We start from the raw sequence: 21,155 nt of genomic DNA on the forward strand, positions 1-21,155 counted from the left end.
GAGATTGATGACTAACTTATCCACCATCATAGAACCCTGATCCAGTAGCTGATAGAAACAGAAGCAGACACCTACAACTAAACACTGAGATGAACTCGAATCCAGATGCACATAGGGAGGGCAAGAACAGGCTACTAAACCCACAATGACAGCTGACCTAAACAAGGAGCAGCTAAATGGGCTCCCATCTAGGAATTCAGCATTGGACTGACTCAGACTTCCTGAACGTGGGTCTCAGTTGGAAGGCCTGGGCAGTCTAAGGGACCTCTGACAGGATGTATTCCTGGTGCACAAAAGGACTTTGGAACACATTCCCCATGGAGGGATACTCCCTTAACCTAGACGCGCAGGAAGGAGGGCCTCGTACCTACTCCAAATGACTTGACAGATTTAGAGAACCCCTCCTGGAAGGCATCACCCTACCTGTGGAATGGGGGTGGGTGGTAGGGGAGGGTGGTCGGGGGGCATGGGAGGGTGAAAGAGAGTAGGGGAGGGAGTGTGAGGGAACTGGGATCGATATGTAAAATAAGAAAAATAAAAACAGAATATGAATATGTTTGTTGGTAGTAATTATTGCGGTTAAATAAGGATCAGGATAAACAAATAGGCTGAATAGATGTTTATTCAGGGAGAAATAACTTACAACCTAGACAGATGAACACCAGCAAGTTCCACCGGATGCTCTCCTGTCTGAGTCCTGCCAGCAAGAGAGCATTCCCTGGTTCTTCCTCAGACCTCCTTCCACAGGTCACTTCCGCCCATGGCTCCACCCCCCCAATGGGTGTGGCCAGTGCCACAGAAGGAAACAAAGTAACTATCTCACTACAAGTAATGGTCAAGATGTTTATAGATTATAAATGGGAAATAACAATGAAAACTATATTCTATGTGGTAAAACCACAGATATATAAATCTGTTGTATGAAAAGGGAAAGTTTGGTTGTTGATTTGTAAAATCACCTTGATTTATATATTTTAAATGCTTACAAGATGTAACATAATCAAATTATATATTTTGAAAATATTTTATGTATGCTAATTTCTAGGCTTAGGTGCAATGCCATACAAATATAACTACACTAGTGAGTGTAAACAATGCAAACACCAAGAAGAATTCTATTCAAATGTTGATTTATCACCAAACATGTGATTTTATAATTGAGAGAAAAGTAGACCTTCATGTAAAATTTGTATGCATTGTGAAATTGTCCCTTTTTTCAGAAAATTTACTGGAAAAACAGATGAAATGATTCCTCAACCTGAAGAGTCACACAACATAGGTGTGTATGTCAGACAAGCACGTGGTGGTCCTACTCTTTATGAAGAAGAAAGAGCTGCAATGAAGTTTATAGAGTTCTTAGCTATCTTAAAGAAAGTGTGAGTATTCTTATTGGTACTATTTATGTCACTGAAGGTTATTGTGACTAGTATTTTTTTAAAGTTAGTTTTCAGTTGTTTGCAAATGCATGCACATTATTCATGACTTGGCATGCATGACTGATGAATTCAGGATAAGCAGAAAGTCTGGAGACTGTCCCTAGATAACAACAACCTTCATGAATTCAGTTCTTATGACATGCCATTGATATACTGCTATGTGGCTCCTCATTTCAATTTTATATTGTAAGAAAAAACATGTGCTGTGTACTTATGTTAAGTAAAAAATTATGTTTGTGATTTCATTTGTTTTTAATTACTCAATGACTTTCCATGGAATTTAAACTGTCTTTTCCATCACAGAGCCTTTAAGCACACTTAACTTTCATAACATTTCATTTCTTTGAGTATGTTGTTTGCAATTAGGACACAAATTCTTAGTGGTAGAAGAAGGAGAAATGGAGAGGGAAGGAAAATAGGGACAGGGAAGCAAATGAGGAGATTATAATACAAGTACGCCATTTATCACTTCTCTTTCCTTCCTCTAAATTTTCCCATATATACCTCTACTAACACCCAAATTCATGATCTTTTTATTAATTATTGTTTCATACATACATGTTTCTATACTTATATAAGGAATTTCTGAACTAGTTCTCACAGTAGTTCTCTTGGACAGTTGTGATGAGCTATTACAACAATATATATGCTAAAATCTGTTTTAGCTATTTTATAGGATGTGCCTCTCCTTGCTTGCTTGATACCAGTACATTTTTTTGTCATTGTTGTGTATTGTTATAAACTTAGTGGCTTAAATAATGTGCATTTTAATCTTTATGTATATGTATTTCTTTTTCATTTTAATATGTTTAGGAATAGTGTATCTGGTTTGCTTAATATGTCAAATTTTCGACCAAGGGTGACATGAGTTGTTTATTCCTGGAGCAAGAAACTCTTTCCCATGGTTTTGCTCTTGCTGGCAGAATTTTAAATTTCTTACAGTTGAAGAGCTGATAACTTTCCTTTCTTGCTAGCTCTCATCAGGGACATTATTCTTCAATAACCTCCATATCCTTACTCTGTGGCTTTCTCTCATTCTGTACCTTAACATGATTTCCAGAAAGGAATTAATGATTGCCATGGAATAGTTCATAACATGTAAAGGCCAGAGGACAACTTTGTAGAGTTTATTTACTCCATTGACTTTTACATGGGCTGTATTTTCCATGGAACTCTGGTTGACATGATTGCACAGTGACTGCCTTTCCCTGCTGAACCATCTCACAGGCCTGAGTCTGTGTTTCTTTTAATTTGTTAAAATGAAATATTATATGGCCCAATCCATAATTGTTGCTGTATTCTCATAGTTAAACACAAGACTCTGATTCTACATCCAAACTCAAGACAAGTAGATGGGTAGTTCATTTAATGGTGTTGGCCACATTTAGGAACATAGGCATTTTCATGTTAATTACATTTGTCTTACATGCAAAGAACAAAAGTAATTAAACTAAATTGTTTATTGGTGGATAAGTTGTAAGGTCTGTAGCCTTTTAGTTTATTTCTATCATGGTGGTAACATAAGTACATACGGAAGGTGATAAGAGCTTTACAGCCGTAGATCTTCTCAAGATATAGTTTAGAATTGAGCCTTGCTCCTTACTTTTGATTGGTGGCTAATAAGATGCAAGCTTGCTGTTTGCTTGTGTACCTGTTCCTTAGATAAATCTTAAAGGGATGAGTACTTTCTGATTCTGATGAGTACTTTCACTGAGTTTAGACATAACTGGCAAAGGGAACATTTCAAAAGGAGTAAGCGTTCAATAAAAAATACAATTAGATACTATGAACAATTCTGATCTCCTAACAAACTTAGGAAATTGTGGGAAATTCGAGTTTCATCCATTTGTGAATGAATTCAGCATAAACTTTTGAGGTCTTTTAAAGTAATTTTTCCAACATTGGAATTTCTGGAACATATTATATTTTACATTCTATGGAGCTTATATTCTTAAATATAAGTGAGAATGCATACTATGCACCATGAAACTTGATGTTCAAGGCTTAGGAGAAAGTTAATACAGCCTCAGGTGATATAAAGCTTGGTGGACACAATGGGTGAAATTCTCTCTTATGGGTGACAGGATGAGATATTTTATGAAATAATGTAGTAGCCAACTTACTGTCTCAGATATTGTCTCTGGGCAAAGGAAACTAGTGTGAAAGAATGGGTCTACAACATAGTTTGTAACACAATGATCTGTAAGGAGATCACTTTTCCTGACAAGCTCACAAGTGAGGAGGGCTTGGGAGAGGGATGAGGCCTCAAAAGGACTCAGGAACCAAACCATCAAGAAGTGGGTCATGGGCAGTGGTGGTATTTTAGTGTTGATGGAATGTCAACTGTTCATGTATTCATGGTCATGGTGGCTGCAATGAAGAGTTTGGGAGTGAGCTGCCCTTTGCTCCATGTGAGGAATGACTGTAGCCTCTTTTATATAGAAAATGCAGGAAAGTCATCTCATATTGTGCAATGCATGTATTTAATGGCATAGGCTATAACATCTTCAGCCTTTAAAGTGTAATTATGAAACACTATGGAAAATAACTTATTTATATTCTTCTAACACTTAAAAAATGACTTCTCTGGGTTTGGGGATGGTGTGAATAGTGGGAGATGCAAGGAATTAGAAAAGGATCATGAAAATAGCCCGAAGTCCTTAGAGAACACTTGGTCCAGTTGCTACCTCTTCTATTTCTCCAATTAAAGCTGCTTCCTTCAAGGGAATGAGACATCTGAAGTTCATTACATTTAGGAAGAGCAGTGATGCAGAGCCACTTCTCAGAAGGACTTAGAGGACTCACTCCCTGGAAGAAAACACTGCATTTGCCTTGTGGAATAAGGCTGTGTGAAATCCAAATGCTGCCTGGGTCTCCCACTGTCCTCGAGTGAAGTGGCTTATAAGATGAGGACCACAATTCTGGGACGACACTTCTGGGCTGTGTGCCAATCAGGAAAACACCATTGAGCTCTCAGTTTTGTGGAAATGGCACATTTACAGTAAAGCTGCTTGGAAACAAGCTGGGAAGGCTTTCACCTAGAAAATAAAATTTTTGTTTGAAACTGGGTTAGTAAAAATGGTATCGATACAGATATTTATATTTATGATAGGAATCATGATCATAGATGCTACAGGAATTCATGATTAAAGGAAAACAGTTAATTGAGATGATGTAACAAAGAAGAGAACTGTTAACTCTTTGGCATCATATAGATATTATGGAAGAGAATAGCACTGGATCTTGGTCTGTCTGTGGCATCTAGAGGCACAGTTACACTTGGGAGATACTCAGTCCAGTCAACTTGGCCTATGATCAGAACCAGACTTCTCTGAAAGGTGGCTGTGAAAACTTTGGGAAATTTCTACTTCTTAATATTCACTTTAGTAATCTATAAAAGCCAGAAACTCATGCTGTCATTATTATTGTTAGAGCCAGATGAGTCAAAACTACCTTGTACATAATTTCCATGAATTAATTACAGTTTGCTCCCATCTCAAGGTAACTCTTCTGTCAAGACAATATATAAATTTCCATTGTGATAGATAAAAAAAATACCTATTACTTATTTGCCATGTATTTATATTCCTTTATAATGTTGACTTGACATGTAATGTGATGCCATCCAGGAGGGGTCATCTAAATCTGTCAAGGCATTTGAAGTAGGGACTAGGACTTCTTTCGTTTCTAAGTTAAAGAAGTATCCTTATATGAATCTCTTAGAATCTACCTTGTATCCTAGTTCCTCTGGCGGTGTGAATTATAGGCTGGTGATTCTTTGCTCTATGTCTAAAATCCATATATGAGTGAGTACATACCATGTTCATCTTTCTGTGACTGGGTTACTTCATTCAGGTTTTTTTTTCAAGTTCCAACCACTTGCCTACTAATTTCAAGATTCCATTGTTGTTGTTTTTCCCCCTTCCTCCACAAAGAAGTATTCCATTGTGTGTCACATTTTCTTTATCCATTTTTCAGTTGAGGGGCATCTAAGTTGCTTCCAGATTCTTGCTCTTACAAATAATGCTGCTATGAACATAGTTGAACACACGTCTTTGTTGCATAGTGTGGATCATTTGGGTATATGCCTAAGAGGGGGATTCCCATTTTCCTGAGGAACTGCCATAGTGATGTCCAAAATGGTTGTACAAGTTTGCACTCCCACCAGCAGTGGAGGAGTATTCCCATTTTTCCACATCCTTTCCAATATAAGCTGTCATTGGTGTTTCTAATGTTAGCTATTCTGGCAGGAGTAAGATGGTATCTCAAAGTTGTTTTGATTTGCATTTCCCTGATAGCTAAAGATGTTAAGCACTTTCTTAAGTGTCTTTCAAATTTTTCGATTTCCTCTATTGAGAATTGCAACTTCAGTTCATCATCAGTTTTTTAAATAGGGTTATTTGATGTTTTGTTGACTAGTTTCTTGAGTTCTTTGTGTATTTGGAGATCATCCCTTTGTCAGATGTGGGATTGGTGAAAATCTTTTCCCAGTTTGTGGGCTGCCATTTGGTCTTGTCACTGTGTCCTTTGCCTTACAAAAGCTTCTAGGTTTGAGGAGGTCCCATTTATTAATTGTCGATCTCAAAGTCTGTGCTACTGGAGTTATGTTCAAGAAGTGGTCTCCTATACCAATTTGTTCAAGGGTACCTCCTACTTTCTCTTCTAAGAGGTTCAGTGTGGTTGGATTTATGTTGAGGTCTTTGATCCATTTAGATTTGAGTTTTGTGTGTGGCACATGGTCTATGTGCAGCCTTCTACACACCATCATCCAGTTGTGCCAGCACCATTTCTTGAAGATGCTTTCCTCCCCCTTTGCATACTTTTAGCTCTTTTGTCAAAAATCAGGTGTTCATAGATGTGTGGGTTAATTCAGGAATTTTGATTGGATTCCATTGGCCTACCTGTCTATTTTTGTGCCAATACCAGGCTGTTTTCAAGACTATAGCTCTATATTAGAGGTTAAAGTCAAGGATGGTGATGTCTCCTGAAGTTCTTTTATTGTACAGTGTTGTTTTGGCTATCCTGGGTCTTTTGTTTTTCCATATAAAGTTGATTATTATCCTTTCAAAGTCAGTAAGAAATGTGGTGGGATTTTAATGGGGATTGCATTGAATCTGTAGATTGCTTTTGGTAAGGTTGCCATTTTTACTATGTTTATCCTACCTATTCAAGAGCATGGGAGACCTTTCCATTTTCTAGTATCTTCTTTAATTTCTTTCCTTAAAGACACAGAGTTCTTCTTATATAGGTCTTTTACTTGTTTGGTAAGTGTTACCCCAAGATACTTTATGTTGTTTGTGGCTATTGTAAAGGGCAATGTTTCTTTGATTTCTTCTCAGCCCATTTGCCATGTGAATAAATTAGGGCTACTGATTTTTTTGAGTTTATCTTGTGTCCTGCTAGTTTGCTGAAGGTGTTTATCAGCTGTAGGAGTTCCCTGGTAGAGTTGGTCACTAGCTTCTTGAGTTCTTTGTATACCTTGAAATCATCCCTCTGCCAGATATTGGGTTGGTGAATATCTTTTTCCATCTGTGGGCTGCCTTTTTTCTTCTTCAGTGTGTTCTTTGGCTTTGGGAAGTTTTTCAATTTCAGGAGGTTCCATTTATTAATTGTTGATTTCAGGGTCTGGACTACTGGTATTATATTGAGGAAGCAGTCTCTACCAATTCATTCAAGGGTACCTTCCACTTTCTCTTCTCAGAATTTCAGTGAGGCTGGATTTACGTTGACGTCTTTGACCCATTTGGATATGGATCTATCTGTAGTCTTCTACAAGTTAGCATCCAATTATGCTAGCCCAATTTAATGAAGATGCTTCTTTTTTTCTATTGAATAATTTTAACAACTTTACTAAAAATCAGGTGTCCGTAGGTGTGTGGGTTAATATCAGGATTTTCAATTTGGTCCTTTGGTCTATGTGTCTATGTTTGTGTCAAAACCAAGCTGCTTTTTTGGACTATAGCTCTATTGTAGGGCTTAAAGTCAGGGATGGTGATGTGTCTAGCAATTCCTTTATTGTACACAGTAGTTTTGCCTATCCTGGGCCTTTACTTTTTTCATATATATATTCTTTCAAGGTCTAGGAAGAATTGTGCTGGGATTTTGATGGGGGATTGCTCTGAATTTATAGCTTGCATTTGGTAAGACTTCCAGTTTTACTATTTTGATCTTACCTATTAAAGAGCATGAGGTATCTTTCCATTTTCTGTTATCTTCTTTAGTTTTAAAGTCTCAAAGTTCTTATTATATAGTATAGGTCTTTCACTTATTTGGTAAGTGTCACCCCAAGATATTTTAAGTCAATTGAGGCTATTGTAAAGGGTGATATTTCACTGATTTCTTTCTCAGTCCCTTTATCAGTAGTAGGACTACTGAATTTCTTTTTTTGACTTAATCTTGTATCCTGCCACACACACAGACAACCCCCCCAACACACACACAGCTCTTGCTCCATTTTTATCTTGAGTTATGCCACAACAGGATGGCCTATGTCAGCTGCATGGGCTATTCTTCATTTCTATTCACTGTCAGTTGAATTCATCTTATGGAAATAGTAAAGGACAACAAGTGGTAGGGGGTTCTAAGGTCTGGCTATTTCTTGCCATTCAGACACATGGTGTATGCTTTTAAAAATGCCTGTATTAGGTGCTTTTGTGTGGCTATGAGCAAAAGGAGTGACCCAAACTACAGAACAAGCATTCAGAGCATGATCCCATTGGAGCCATTTCAGATTCAACCACAGCCTCTCACCTTCTGCCACTAGCCCTCTCTTTGAATATCAGTGACCTCATCTTTCTGCTTGTCCCTTCAGGTTAGGCTGGTTGTAATTCACTGTTGTCTCTTGTCCCTGTTATTAGCTGATGGTCTATTACCCCTTTTCCATTTTCCCTCAATGCTGTGTGGTTACTTGTATATATAGTCTTTTTAATTATCCTTTCTTAGGGTGTTACCCATTTTGCTGGAATATGGAATATACATACATACATACATACATACATACATACATGCATACATACATGGTTATGGTTATACTGACACATCATTTTCTGTGCTGATATATTGTTTATGATCTAATAAATCCACTGAATATTTGAATGCAAAGCTAGCCACAGCCATAGAAGCTGGGCAGTGGTGGCACACTCCTTTAATCCCAGGACTCAGGACACAGAGGCAGATGGATCTCTGTGAGTTCAAGGTCACCCAGAGATACATGAGAGTGAATCAGTCTAAAAGAGAAACAGAGCTCACAGAGCTTTAATCCTAGCAGTAGAGAGGTATATAAGATAGGAGCAATGCATTCAGTGTCCATTCAGTCTTGGGGAATTAGTCTCCAGCCATGTTGAGAAAAGGATGCCCCTTCTAGTCTTGGGAGAGTTAAGAACTCTCAGGTAGCTTGGCTTCTTTGCTTCTCTGATATTCAGCTTGAACCCCAATATTTATCTCTAGGTTTATATTATTCATGTTACAATTCTCAGCACCCCAGAGTGCTCTACTGATCCACACTGGTTCTTAGTAGAGAATAATCAAACCCAACTCACAATCCTATCACATAATCCCATCTTCTATGACTGGAAATCTCTTTCATATACCTTTGACAATGTTTCTCCTTTGCTTTGCAAATTGCTCTTTCTATCAGTGATCCACTTTTTTCATGAAGACGTTTATGATAAACCTTTCACATATAAAATCTAGTTAGACATTGTTTTCAGCAATTTCAAGTAGTTTATTTCCATGGACACTTGTTACTAAAGTGAAATCTTCCACAAAGTTGAACGAGTCTTGCCTCTTCATGTTTAGTGTTAGCATAAAATTCAAAGTATGCACTAAACATATTCATACTGAATCCAGCTGATATCAGTAGCAGTGAATTCATACAGTTCCTGTCAAAACTAAAGTACTATGGGAAAGGTTGTATTCTATAGTTATCATACGTTGTATTACAGGAAAAATATCTTTAGTGTTTTTACTGTTGTGACATGTTTTCCTTTTTAAGTTGACACTTTAATAAAAGATAGAATTCAATTGATTTTAAGCTATATAGAGTTTATCCCTGTGAGCAATCTAAGGGAGGTGTTTGACTCCCAAAAAGAATCTGTGCAAATAGATGAGGACTGAAGAAGCTGTACTTATTTGAAGATCAGCGATTGGTTAATTTTTGATGGTGACTTCATAGTGTGGAATTTTGACTTTTAACTGTAATCTACCAAGAACAGAAAAGAATGGAAATAAATGTTTCCTGTTTAAAAAAAAAAAAAAAACCAAAACCAAAAACATGCAATTCAATCATTCAATCATCTAGGGGAAATCTTTTAACCAAGGAAGATATATTCTAAAGAACTACTTAAAGGGCAGGAAGGAAGAGGATGATGGCTCAGTGAGTAAAACACTTGTTGCCACATGTGGAACTTGAGTTCGTCCCCAAAACCACATAAATCTGGGCATAGGATAGCAAGCACATCTGTTACTCCAACACTACTACAGTGTCATAGGAAGCAAAAACAAGTGACTCATGGAAGCTCACCAGTGTATATCTAGATAGCTATATACAATGTCAAATAATGAGAACCCCATCTCAAACAAAGTGGAAGTGAGGACCAACACTTGAGTTTGTCTTTATGGCATGCATGTGCCCAGATTCACATACCCAAACAGGTGAACACACATATACACACTCTCACACAAAAATTTCCAAAAGCACATAAAACATTTTGTCCTGTAATGGTAATAGTGATAAATGTTCAAAAATTTAAGTGTTTACTTTATAGAAAAGAAAGTAGTAATGACAAGTATACATAGGAGAAGATACTCAGTCTAGTGAAGATGAAGGGACTAACAAAAAAATGGTTATGAAGTACAGCCCATGAAATGAGAACTTTTAAAAATCTGTAAAAAAAATGATGCTAGACCCTACAGACACACTTGCACACTGACTTGGATGAAAGTCAGCCAATATAATAATGTTGATAAATAATATTGTGCAGAATAGCTGAAGCTTCACATACTTGTAGAACAGTCTGCCTTATCCACAGAGAAACAACTTTACTCATTTGTACCAGTATTCACACACACACGCATGCATACACACACACGAGTATTGTAATAATGCGATTGTGACAGACTTCACTATCCTCAGCAATCATGAAGAAGAGAAAAGCTGTACATGAGAGTAGAGAGACTGTTGCACTTCTGGAGAGAATGCAGTGAAACAATCATCCATGCTCACCCATACAGGGAAACCTGAGATACAGAGATAAGTTGTGGCTATTTATGTGTAACATCACTTTACTTACCCCAAATTTCTAAGGAAATAATAGTAAATATGTGTATAAAAATGTGTTTACTAAAAGTGAATTAAAAATGCAAACAATTTGAGCATATAATTCTTAAAGCACAGTCAATAACTTGATGCATGATTTTAATCATATTATTACCTACAATGTATGCATGTATTATTTTTTGTGGGTAATTTGTGTACCATATAGGGATTCAAATATATAATACACATTAAGTATAAGTCTATTCTCACTTTAAAATGTAAAATTAAAAAATCCATTGAATATGGTTAGCTCAATTTGTTGAGTCAAGGAAAACAATCAGACAAATCCATTTTTGTTAACGAGAGTCTTCTTGTCCTCTTTCACCTTGTATTTTTCTTTAAAAAGTGTAACAAACACATGATAACCACATAGTGTAGTAGAAGTGATAGTTTGGTGATTGTAGACATTATGGGACAACAACATAAGCTACACTTGATGTTTGTAACCCCACATGGCTCCTCTCTGTGAGACAAGAACATTTAAAATCCATCCAATCTAGGAGACTTAAATATGTAATACTTTTAAACTATAGTCATGATCACCAACAGACTGTCTTCACTCTAACTGAAATTGTGTGTTCTTTGATGAAAATTTTTTCCTTTTCCACCCACAACCACCATCTCCTTCCAATTCTGGTTACCATTTATCTGTGTGTGACTCCTATGAGGTCAGCTTCTACAGATCTCACAAAGAAGTGAGACATATGATGCTTATCTTCCTGTGCTGTCTGACTACACTTTGAATAACCTTCCCTAGATTCATCCATAATTTCAAAATGGATAATTTCTTTCCATCCATTGATAGGCACTGTGGTTGTTTCCATATCTTAACTGTAGACATTCAATGAGCATAGGATGTTCCTGTCTTTTTTACATACTGATATGATAGTTTTATTTTAGTTTTTAAGAATTATTTTATTAGTTCTTATTTATTCTTATGTGTGTATGTGTGGATGATGTATGATATGTCTCAGGTCCCTGTGGAGGTCAGAAGAAGGCAATATCCTGGAAGGTATATGTGAACCTCCTGGGACAGGTGCTGGGAATAGAACTTGCAATCTCTAGAGAAGCAGCAAGTGTTTCTAAGCTCTGAGCCATCAGGGTTTTGTCTGCTTGTTATTAAAGAAAGCTCTCTATTGTTTTGCATAATGATTGTACAAATTTGCATCCCCAGGGAACGAAATTTCCTTTTCTCTGCATGCTTGTCAACACTTAAAAATTTCCATCTCTGACAATAGTCATTGTAACAGGTATTTTCATTTGATTTTAATTTTCAACTCTTTATAGATTAGTGATGCTTAGCATTTTAAATACACTCAGGTTATTTCATATTAGTCCATATTCTGTTACTATAACAAAATACTACAGACTGAATGTCAGTCAAAAAGAAACAAATAACAAATGAAAGGATATAGACAAGAAGGCAGCCTCATACACTACTGGTGGAGATGCATACATATCCAGTCATTATGAAAACCATATAGAGTGCAAAAAGTTAAACTATCAAGCTCTGGATACTGTCTTATGGTCATCTTTATGTTGTGACATGTTGGGATTTGTAACAGTTGGAAACTGATCACTCACACGATTTAAAAAAAAAAAGAGACTTTCTCATTTAGTAAGTAATGTACAGAGTGTCTTTCTTGCCTCTGGGTCTAATTTATTTCTCTGGGGGATGTGTGCTGCCTAGCTGCCTACTTCTGTCTTTTACCTCCTAACCCAGAGCAAGAAAAAATTTGCATCCATGCTTGTGCAATATCCCTGTAACTCAGCAAATTGGAGGGAGGTGAAAGGTGTTCTTGCTCTGTTCATTTTCTGTATTTCATCAATTTTCTAGTGAGGGTCTGATCACTGCTCAAGATTCATGCCATGATGTGGATTTATTTTCTTCTTTTAAATATAATTTGAGACAGTATAAACATTCATTAACTGCTGCTGAATTAAAATTAATAAATAGCAGAGTTAACTTTAAGTACAAAATTTACTTTAATAGCTTTGTAAATTATGCTACGAAGAGTTTAAAGAGACTCCTTACAGTTTTTGTTATGTTTGACTGTGTTATGGAATAAATTCTTTGTATATTGGTGTTAAGAGATTTGCAAACTCTCAGAATGTAGGCCAGCAATAAACATTGACATTTTTCGAGTTTTTTTTTTTTCATTTATTGCTTTAACATTTGTAAAACGCTAGTCATTTTTCAACAGATGAGGAAACTAGGCCATGGCACTATCCATGCCTGTGTCCTCTAGGGGATCTCTGGCCTTTGTGTGGACTTCCATCAAATGTCCAACTTCTCCCCGATTTCAAGAGCTCCATGTCTTTGTTTCATCATCACCATCATCATGTCACCATTTGGCACCACTTCACTCTCACTCAGTCTAGTTTTTAAATATAATCTTTATTGAGTTACAAGTTACATCCAATAAAGCCTTCCCTTTAAAGTGTCCAGTGGATGGATCTTTGCAATTGTATTCAATCTTGTTAGCATGACTACAGTGAAGAATTCTAAACAGGCATTTTATGCCCTTCTACTGTTCCTCTTCCCCAGCTCATCTGCCTGCAGCCATTATACATGCACCTTAGAATTTCATGCCAACAGAATCCTATAATGCAGAGGGATTTATTCATCTTGCTACATGCATCAACATCATTTTCCTCTTCTCTAGGCTGAATGTAGTAAAGACTTGCCACTTGTAGGCTGAGTCACCTCAAACAGGTCAGATTAAAGAAGGAATTGTACCTAAGTCTGGCCCAAAGCAGTGAGTTTATTCAAATTACTTACAGGAGTGTCCTAAGAGATTATTTATAGGAACATGGATGTACGGATGTTTCAAAGGGATCCATATCACACACACACACACACACACACACACACACACACACACACACAAGAAACCATATCATCCTGGATTATAACTTAGAAAAGTATGACTTTTCTAACTTAGAAACTTAGAAATACATGATTTGCTGGCAGCTCTATCTGTCTAGGTATCGCTTGCATACAGCGCAGCTGGTTAGAATATTTCATCAACAACTGTTATTGTTTGTATAACACTGGGAGACGTGGGAGACGGCTGTGAATCCTGTAAATTTGAAAGTTCGAGTGATTTCCTCAGACTTGAACTTTTTTTTTTTTTTTTTTTTTTTTTTTTTTTGAGTCTCAACAAGCCACTTTTCTGGGATGCTTGACTTTGAGGACATAGCTCCAATCCACTTCTAGTAATGTGACAATGCACTTTTTAATGACATCTGTTTGTAATTTTCTTGGTCGAATCTGTAAAAAGCAGATTGTTTGAGCCACTTCATAGAAGCCCCTGGATTGGGTTCTGACAGCATGAGTTGCTGCATTGCTGTCAGTAATGTATGAGTCCCAGGAGCTCTTCCACACCACTCAGGATTGACAGAAGTTTTAACCCTTCTAGAGGGTGGGTATGGCCAGCATCTTGTGGTGGATTTCACTTTCATGTAGTTAGCTGTTATTAATGTTGAATGTGCCTGTAGAAGCTTATCTGCCATTAGTATGTGTTAATTTAAAATGGTGGAGGATGTTTTGTTACTATTGTCTATTTATTTTTTAATTCAATATATATTCTGGGAACAAACAATCAGCCAGATGCATTTTCTGGAAGTATTTTCTCTAGGTTTGTCACTTGATAATTATTTTCTTGGTTATTCCTTTAAAAGTGTCAAAGCTAGTCTGTGATTTAGTTAGTAACTGTGGGGCTGTGAGGTAAGAGGCCATGTCCTTTGGTACACATGGACTAGGTAGCATCCATTGATGCAAAGACTGTTTTTCTACTAAATTACACCTGTAAGTTCATTTTATAAAAGTAGAGTTCTTTTCCAATCATCTTTCTGAGATTTTTGAATTTATATTATAGATTCTTAAAACCAACAGAACATGCATTGGTCGTAGTATGTTTACTAAAATTTGAAACCAGGGCTTAATAATTCGCACATTTCCTGTTTTATTTTTTTGTTGTTTTTTTCTTTAAAATTTTCTTGTCTATGCAAAACTATTCACAAGGTATGTATATATATATATATATATATATATATATCTCATGTGGACATATATATGTATATATACATTTATATAAGAAATATGATTATTATGGTCATTATGATTATAAAAAGTTCTTATTGAATCTATAAGAGAGTAACTATAATTAAAAACATTTATTATGATCAAAACAATCAGTAAATTACAAAAATAAAACTCAGCATTTAATAATATGATAAATTATTTAGCAATAACTATTTTAAAAGTTAAAATTTAACCTTTCATTTCTAACAGCATCAATGAAATAAGAATTGCAAAATAATGTAAGATTTATAAAGCTCTCAGTGAGTACTATAAAAATGATGAAAATAATTAAATTAAATGAAAATAAATGGATAAAACAATATTAGTGCACTAAACCCATTGAAAAATTTATTTGATCCTGAATGATGTTGAGAATTTTAAGTTTTGTTTGTGCTTGTTTTGTAATCATACTTTTATTTCTACTTTTAAGAGTTGAGTCTCATCATGTGAGTAGGAATTTTCTTGTCTGACTTTTTTTTTTTCTCAAAGCAGGATTTCTTTGTATAGCCCTGGCTGAACTGGAACATGATCTGTAGCTTAGGCTGGCCTCAACTCTGAAATCTGCCTCTGCCTCCTAAGTTCAGTGGTCAAAGGTGTGACACAATGCCTAGTCCTCTCTCATTTTTGAGAGAGTTTATATAAATTTGTTACCATATTTACAATGCTAGATTAAAATTTCTGAATAAATATTTTTAGATAGAGTTTTAGGCATAATTTCTGATTGTACTTTCAAAAGTTAACTCAAATCCCCATCACTTCTTTGTCAGGTTTACTGTTCTGTGGTTTATAAGATAAAATTCCTTAAAATCTTTATTGTCAACTTCAAAGGCAAAACATCACTATTTATCTTTTTTTTTGTCAGCATCTGTGATATCTGAAATTATAACAAATTTTCCTTTTCTGAATTGGCAATCTGATTTTATTTACTTTTTCTTTTTTTTACTTTTTTAAAATTATTTTTTCTTACTTAAGTATCAATCCCAGTTCCCTCTCCCTCTCATCCTCCCAAGCTCCACCAATCTTCCCTTCCATCCCCTTCCCCACCCACTCCACAGGGAAGGTGAGGCCTTCCTGGAGGAATCATCCAAAGCTGTCAAGTCATTTGGAGGAAGGATTAGTCCCTCCCTCCTGTCTCTAAGTTAAGGGAGTATCTCTCCGTGGGAAATGTGCACCCAAGAATATTTCATGTAACAGGGATACATCCTGGTTAACTGTCAGGGGTCCCTTAGACTGCCCAGGCCTTCTATCTGAGACTCATGTTCAGGGAGTCTGGGTCAGTCCAATGCTGGTTTCCCAGCTATCAGTTTGGGGGCCCATTAGTTCTCCCTTGTTCAGGTCAGCTATCTTTGTGGGTTTCTGTAGCCTGTCTTGACCCCTTTGCTCTTCATTCCTCCCTTTCTGCAACTGGATTCCAGGAGTTCAACTCAGTGTTTAACTGTGGGTGTCTGTTTCTATTTCCATAAGCTCTAAGATGACATATAAAATAGTTATCAATCTCATTATCAGGAAAGGTAATATAAGGTAGCCTCTCCACTATTGCTCAGATTTTAAGTTAGGGTCATCCTTGTAGGCCTATGAACATTACTCTAGTGTCAGTTTTCTCTTCAAACTGATAATGGCTCCCTCTATTATGGTATCTCTTTTCTTCCTCTGGTCTACTTTTCCCCTAACTCAATCCTCAAGGTACCTCATGTTCTCCTCTCCCCTCCTCTTCTCCTCTTATCTTTCTGCTAACTCCCTCTCTACTTACTGCCTGCTCCCCACTCCCAATATGCTCAGGAGATCTTGTCCCTTTCCCCTTCTGTAGGGGAAGTTGTATGACTCTCTTAAGGTCCTCCTTGTATCCTAGCTTCTCTGGCAGTGTGAATTGTGGGTTGGTTATCCTTTGCTCTATGTCTAAAATCCATATATGAGTGAGTACATACCATGTTCTCTATTTGTGACTGGGTTACCCCACTCAGAATGGTTTCTTCAAGTTCCATCCATTTGCCTTGGAATTTCAAGATTCCATTGCTTTTTTTTTTTGCTGAGCAAATGTCTACCTGTCTATGTTTTGTGCTAATACCAAGCTGTTTTCAGGACCACAGCTCTTTAGTAGAGCTTGAAACCAGGAATGATCATGCCTGCTTAAGTTCCTTTATTGTAAATGGTTATTTTTGATATCCTGGGTCTTTTGTTATTCCATATAAAGTTCAATATTATCCTTTCAAGATGAGTGGAGAATTGTGTTGGGATTTTGATGGGGATTGCATTTAATCTGTAGATTGCTTTTGGCAAGATTGCCATTTTTACTATGTTGATTCTACCTATCCAAGAGCATGGGAGATCTTCCCATTTTTTAGTATCTTCTTTAATTTCTTTCTTTAAAGACACAAAGTTCCTGCTATAGAGGTCTTTCCCTTTTTTTGTTAGCATTACTTCAAGATATTTTATGTTGTTTGTGGCTATTGTCAAGGGTGATGATGGGAGATGCTATTCTGTAAATATGTTTCTCTTATTGGTTAATGAATAAAGCCCTGTTTGCCAATAGGAAAGCAAGATAGGTGGGACTTGGAGACAAGGAGGATTTGCAAGATGTAATAAGGAGTCAAGGTGTAGGAACTTGAGAGAAGAGGTACAGACCCTCTCTGATGTAAGTTAAGAAACACTTATATTGATAGAAATGGGTTAATATTTAAGACATAGCTAGCTAATAAGAAACAGTAGTCACAGCGAACAGTCTTATATCCAATACTCTGTGTTATTTGAGGCTGATACAGCTCTGAGACTAGACTGGCAGGAAAACTGCTCATAAGAAAATGGCGCCTGCAATGTGGGTACTAAGAACTTCCACTTAAACCTTAACAAAAGCTTAAGAAAGGATTTTAAAAAATAACAGAGGCAAACAAGTCTTCTTGGTAGCAGCATTTTTCTCATTTGTGTTCTGTTTTGCTAGACAAGCAGAGATTTGTGCCACTCCTTTAAGAGACGTTTTCTAACTTGGTATAAGTGGAAAACACTGCTAATAACTTAATGGTATATAGGAGAGCTCTCAGTGGTAGTAAAGACATCTCCAAGCCAGCAGCATGCTGCTTGATGGCAGCAGAGACCAAGGCAGTGAGCACAGCTGTCAGTGCTGTTGATAAATGTACCCCCACCTTCTTGGATAGACAGCTGTGACGTTAATTTTAGCAATATTGTTATGAGATTAAAGACTCCTGGCCAGAAAAAGATAAATATTTATAGTAAAGACAGATTCAGATTAAGAAAAACCTCTAAATGTTTACAGTGTATTTTAAAATATATGTAGGCTTGGGAAAGAAAAAGAAACAGGATAAAGTGGTTAAAAAATATAAAGACAGGGAGTAGCCAGGTGTGGTGGCACACCCCTTTAATTCCAGTAATCAGGAGGCAGAGGCAAGCAGATCTCTGTGGTTTCAAAGCAAATCTGGTATACAGAGTTAATTCCGGGACAGACAAAAGTTACACAGAGAAACCCTGTCTCAAAAAATGAAAAATTAGAAGTAGAAGAAATAGAAAAATAAAAAAGTCATATGAAGATGGATAGCATACAGAGTGTCTGCTGAGGAAATAACAACTGTTAAAAGAAATGCTGCTGGATTAAATGGGTTTATATATTTTAAAAATGCTTTGACTTCCAAATTTAAGTCTAAGGACAGGTTACTGGGGAAAAGAATTTCTATTTTTGTGTTCACAAAAAATGAAAAGCTATGGATTCTTTCTAGTCTAACATGGTTTGATCAAGCAAGATCCCCTGAAATAGTGTCCCAGGTGATCCAACATTCAAAACAGCTGGGACAAAGCAGCCTTGGAGACCACTAGAGCCAAGATTTCTGTGTTGTCTTAGGATCCCCATGACAGCACCCCTACCAGCAGGAAGCAGTTTTGAAAGAACAATACCCAAATTCCCAAATATTGTTTATACATGTTTGTTTTCATTTAAATGGGCTTGGTTATAAATGGTTAATGATCACAAACAAACTCTTTTTAAAGGTAAAAGGGGATTATAGCATAGAAATGAATGCTTTGTTTTGGAATGGATTTTCATTTATAAATACAAGTTTTTAAGGTCAATTTTATAATAAGTACACTACTCCTCTTGTTTATTATTGTGTTTATATAGACCATTTAAAATGTAATATATAATTAAAACAGATTATAGATAGTTACCTATGATAGTCAAAAGTTATAGTTAACTTAGGTTTTCTAGATGTACAGAGATATATTTCAAATAGATAGGCATTATTCAAACCATTCAAAGACCTACAGAACATGGCATTTAAAATGGTTTAGAGTTTTTCTTAACAGTGAGGCACAACTGCTTCTAGAAGCACCAACTACATCAGAAAGGAAGATGGACATCCGAGAAACTGATTATGGAATTTACTTCCAATATGGCAAGACTAGCCATTTGGGCAAGATACTGCTCTTGTCTGGGCTGTTGGACTTTATGCTGTATAAAATGGATGTGCAGGACACACAGAAAAGTGACAGCTGATACAAGATTAACATTGCTACATGGCTCCTCTTTCATGGAAGAGACTGCCAGACAGTCTGCAGGACACAGAGAAAAGTAACTGACAGTTTAAAATTTCCTGCTTTGCTGAGGAGTCTGTGAGACAAACCATGGCCTATAGGTTGAAGATGGAACATTACAGAAGAACTTCCAGTGACTGACTAGGCAAGTTGTCTCTGTCACTTCTAGAGTTTATATATTATCTTTCTGTGATCTTTGATAGAATTGAAGATAGATAGTTATGTTTATAGTTTTCCTTAGGATTAAAGATAAGTCACATATAAGAATTTAGACTCACAAAAATAGGATAGGTGATAAAATATTTTCTTTAAATCTTTCTAAATGTTAATGGATTAAATATTGTTAACTATAGTTCTTATTTGATAACTGTTGTGTTACATATTTTACTATGTTAAAGTTAAAACCCTTTTTGTTTTAGACAGAAAAGAGGAGATGGCGGGAGATGCCATTCTGTAAATATGTTTCTCTTATTAGTTAACTATTGGCAAATAGGAAGCCAAGATAAGTGGGACTAGGGGACAAGGAGGATTCTTGGAGAGGTAGGAGAGGAGTCAAGATGTAGGGGCTTGAGAGAAGAAATCCAGACCCTCTCTCCTGTAAGATAAGACCACTTGGAAACATTTAGATTGATAAAAATGGGTTAATATTTAAGACAGAGCTATCTAATAAGAAATGGTAGTAACAGGCCAACAGCTTTATATCTAATACAGCATATTTGGGGCTGACTAAGCTCTGGGACCAGAATGGAGAGAAAACTGCTTCTAAAAGGGTGATTTTTCTCTGATTTCTTTCTCATCCATTTATCGTCTCTATGTAGTAGGGCTACTGAGTTTTTGACTTAATCTTGTATCCTGCCATTTTCTTTGGGTGTTCATCAGCTGTGGGAATTTCCTGGTAGAGTTTTTCCAGTCACTTATGTAAACAGTCATATCATCTGCAAATAGTAAAAGTTTGATTACTTCCTTTCCAATTTGTATTCCCTTTATCACCTTTTGTTGTCTTATTGCTCTAGCTAGAACTTCAAGTACAATATTGAAAAGATATGGAGAGACTGGGCAGCCTTATCTCCTGTCTGGTTTTAGAGGAATCACATTAAGTGTCTCTCCAGATTCAAGTTGGCCGTTGTTTTACTATATATTGATTTTATTATGTTTAGGTATTTTCTTGCTATCCATGATCTCTCCAAGACCTTTATAATGAAGGGGTGTTGGATTTTGTTGAAGTCTATTTCAGTATTTAATGAGATGATCATATGATTTTTCTTTTCCAGTTTGTTTATATGGAGGATTACATTGATAGATTTTTCATATGTTGAAACATCCCTGCATCCCTGTGATGAAGCCTATTTGGTCATGGTGGATGAGTTCTCTGATGTTTTCTTGGATTCAATTTGCCAGTATTTTATTGTGTATTTTTGCATCAATGTTTGTGAGGGATATTGGTCTGTAGTTCTGTTTCTTAGTTGTGACATTGTGTGGCTTGTATACAAAGGTAATTGTAGCCTCATAAAAAGAGTTTGGCAATGAACCTTCTGCTTCTATTGTGGAATAATTTGAGGAGTATTGGTATTAGCTCTTCTTTGAATTTCTGGTAGAATTCTGCTGTTCTGCACTGAAGCCATTTGGCCCTGGGCTTTTTGTTGTTGTTGTTGTTATTGTTGTTGTTTTGTTTTGTTTTGTTTTGGAGGCTTTTGATGACTGCTTCAGTTTCATTAGGTGTTATAAGTCTACTTAAATCGTTTAACTGTTCTTAATTTAATTTTAGTATATACTAGCTATC

At 36.3% G+C, this 21,155-nt stretch overlaps 1 protein-coding gene across 1 annotated transcript in view; it reads left to right on the forward strand.

Annotated features, from left to right (window-relative positions):
• Positions 1-21,155, forward strand: part of Cnbd1 (cyclic nucleotide binding domain containing 1) — a 416,492-nt gene that overhangs the window by 73,554 nt on the left and 321,783 nt on the right. The window contains exon 4 of the mRNA XM_051198441.1: positions 1,221-1,376. Within this exon, the coding sequence (XP_051054398.1) occupies positions 1,221-1,376 (156 nt within the window). The remainder of the gene's footprint in view (positions 1-1,220; positions 1,377-21,155) is intronic.

This window comes from Phodopus roborovskii, unplaced genomic scaffold, assembly GCF_943737965.1.
Source record: "Phodopus roborovskii unplaced genomic scaffold, PHOROB, whole genome shotgun sequence".
Lineage (NCBI taxonomy): Eukaryota > Metazoa > Chordata > Mammalia > Rodentia > Cricetidae > Phodopus > Phodopus roborovskii.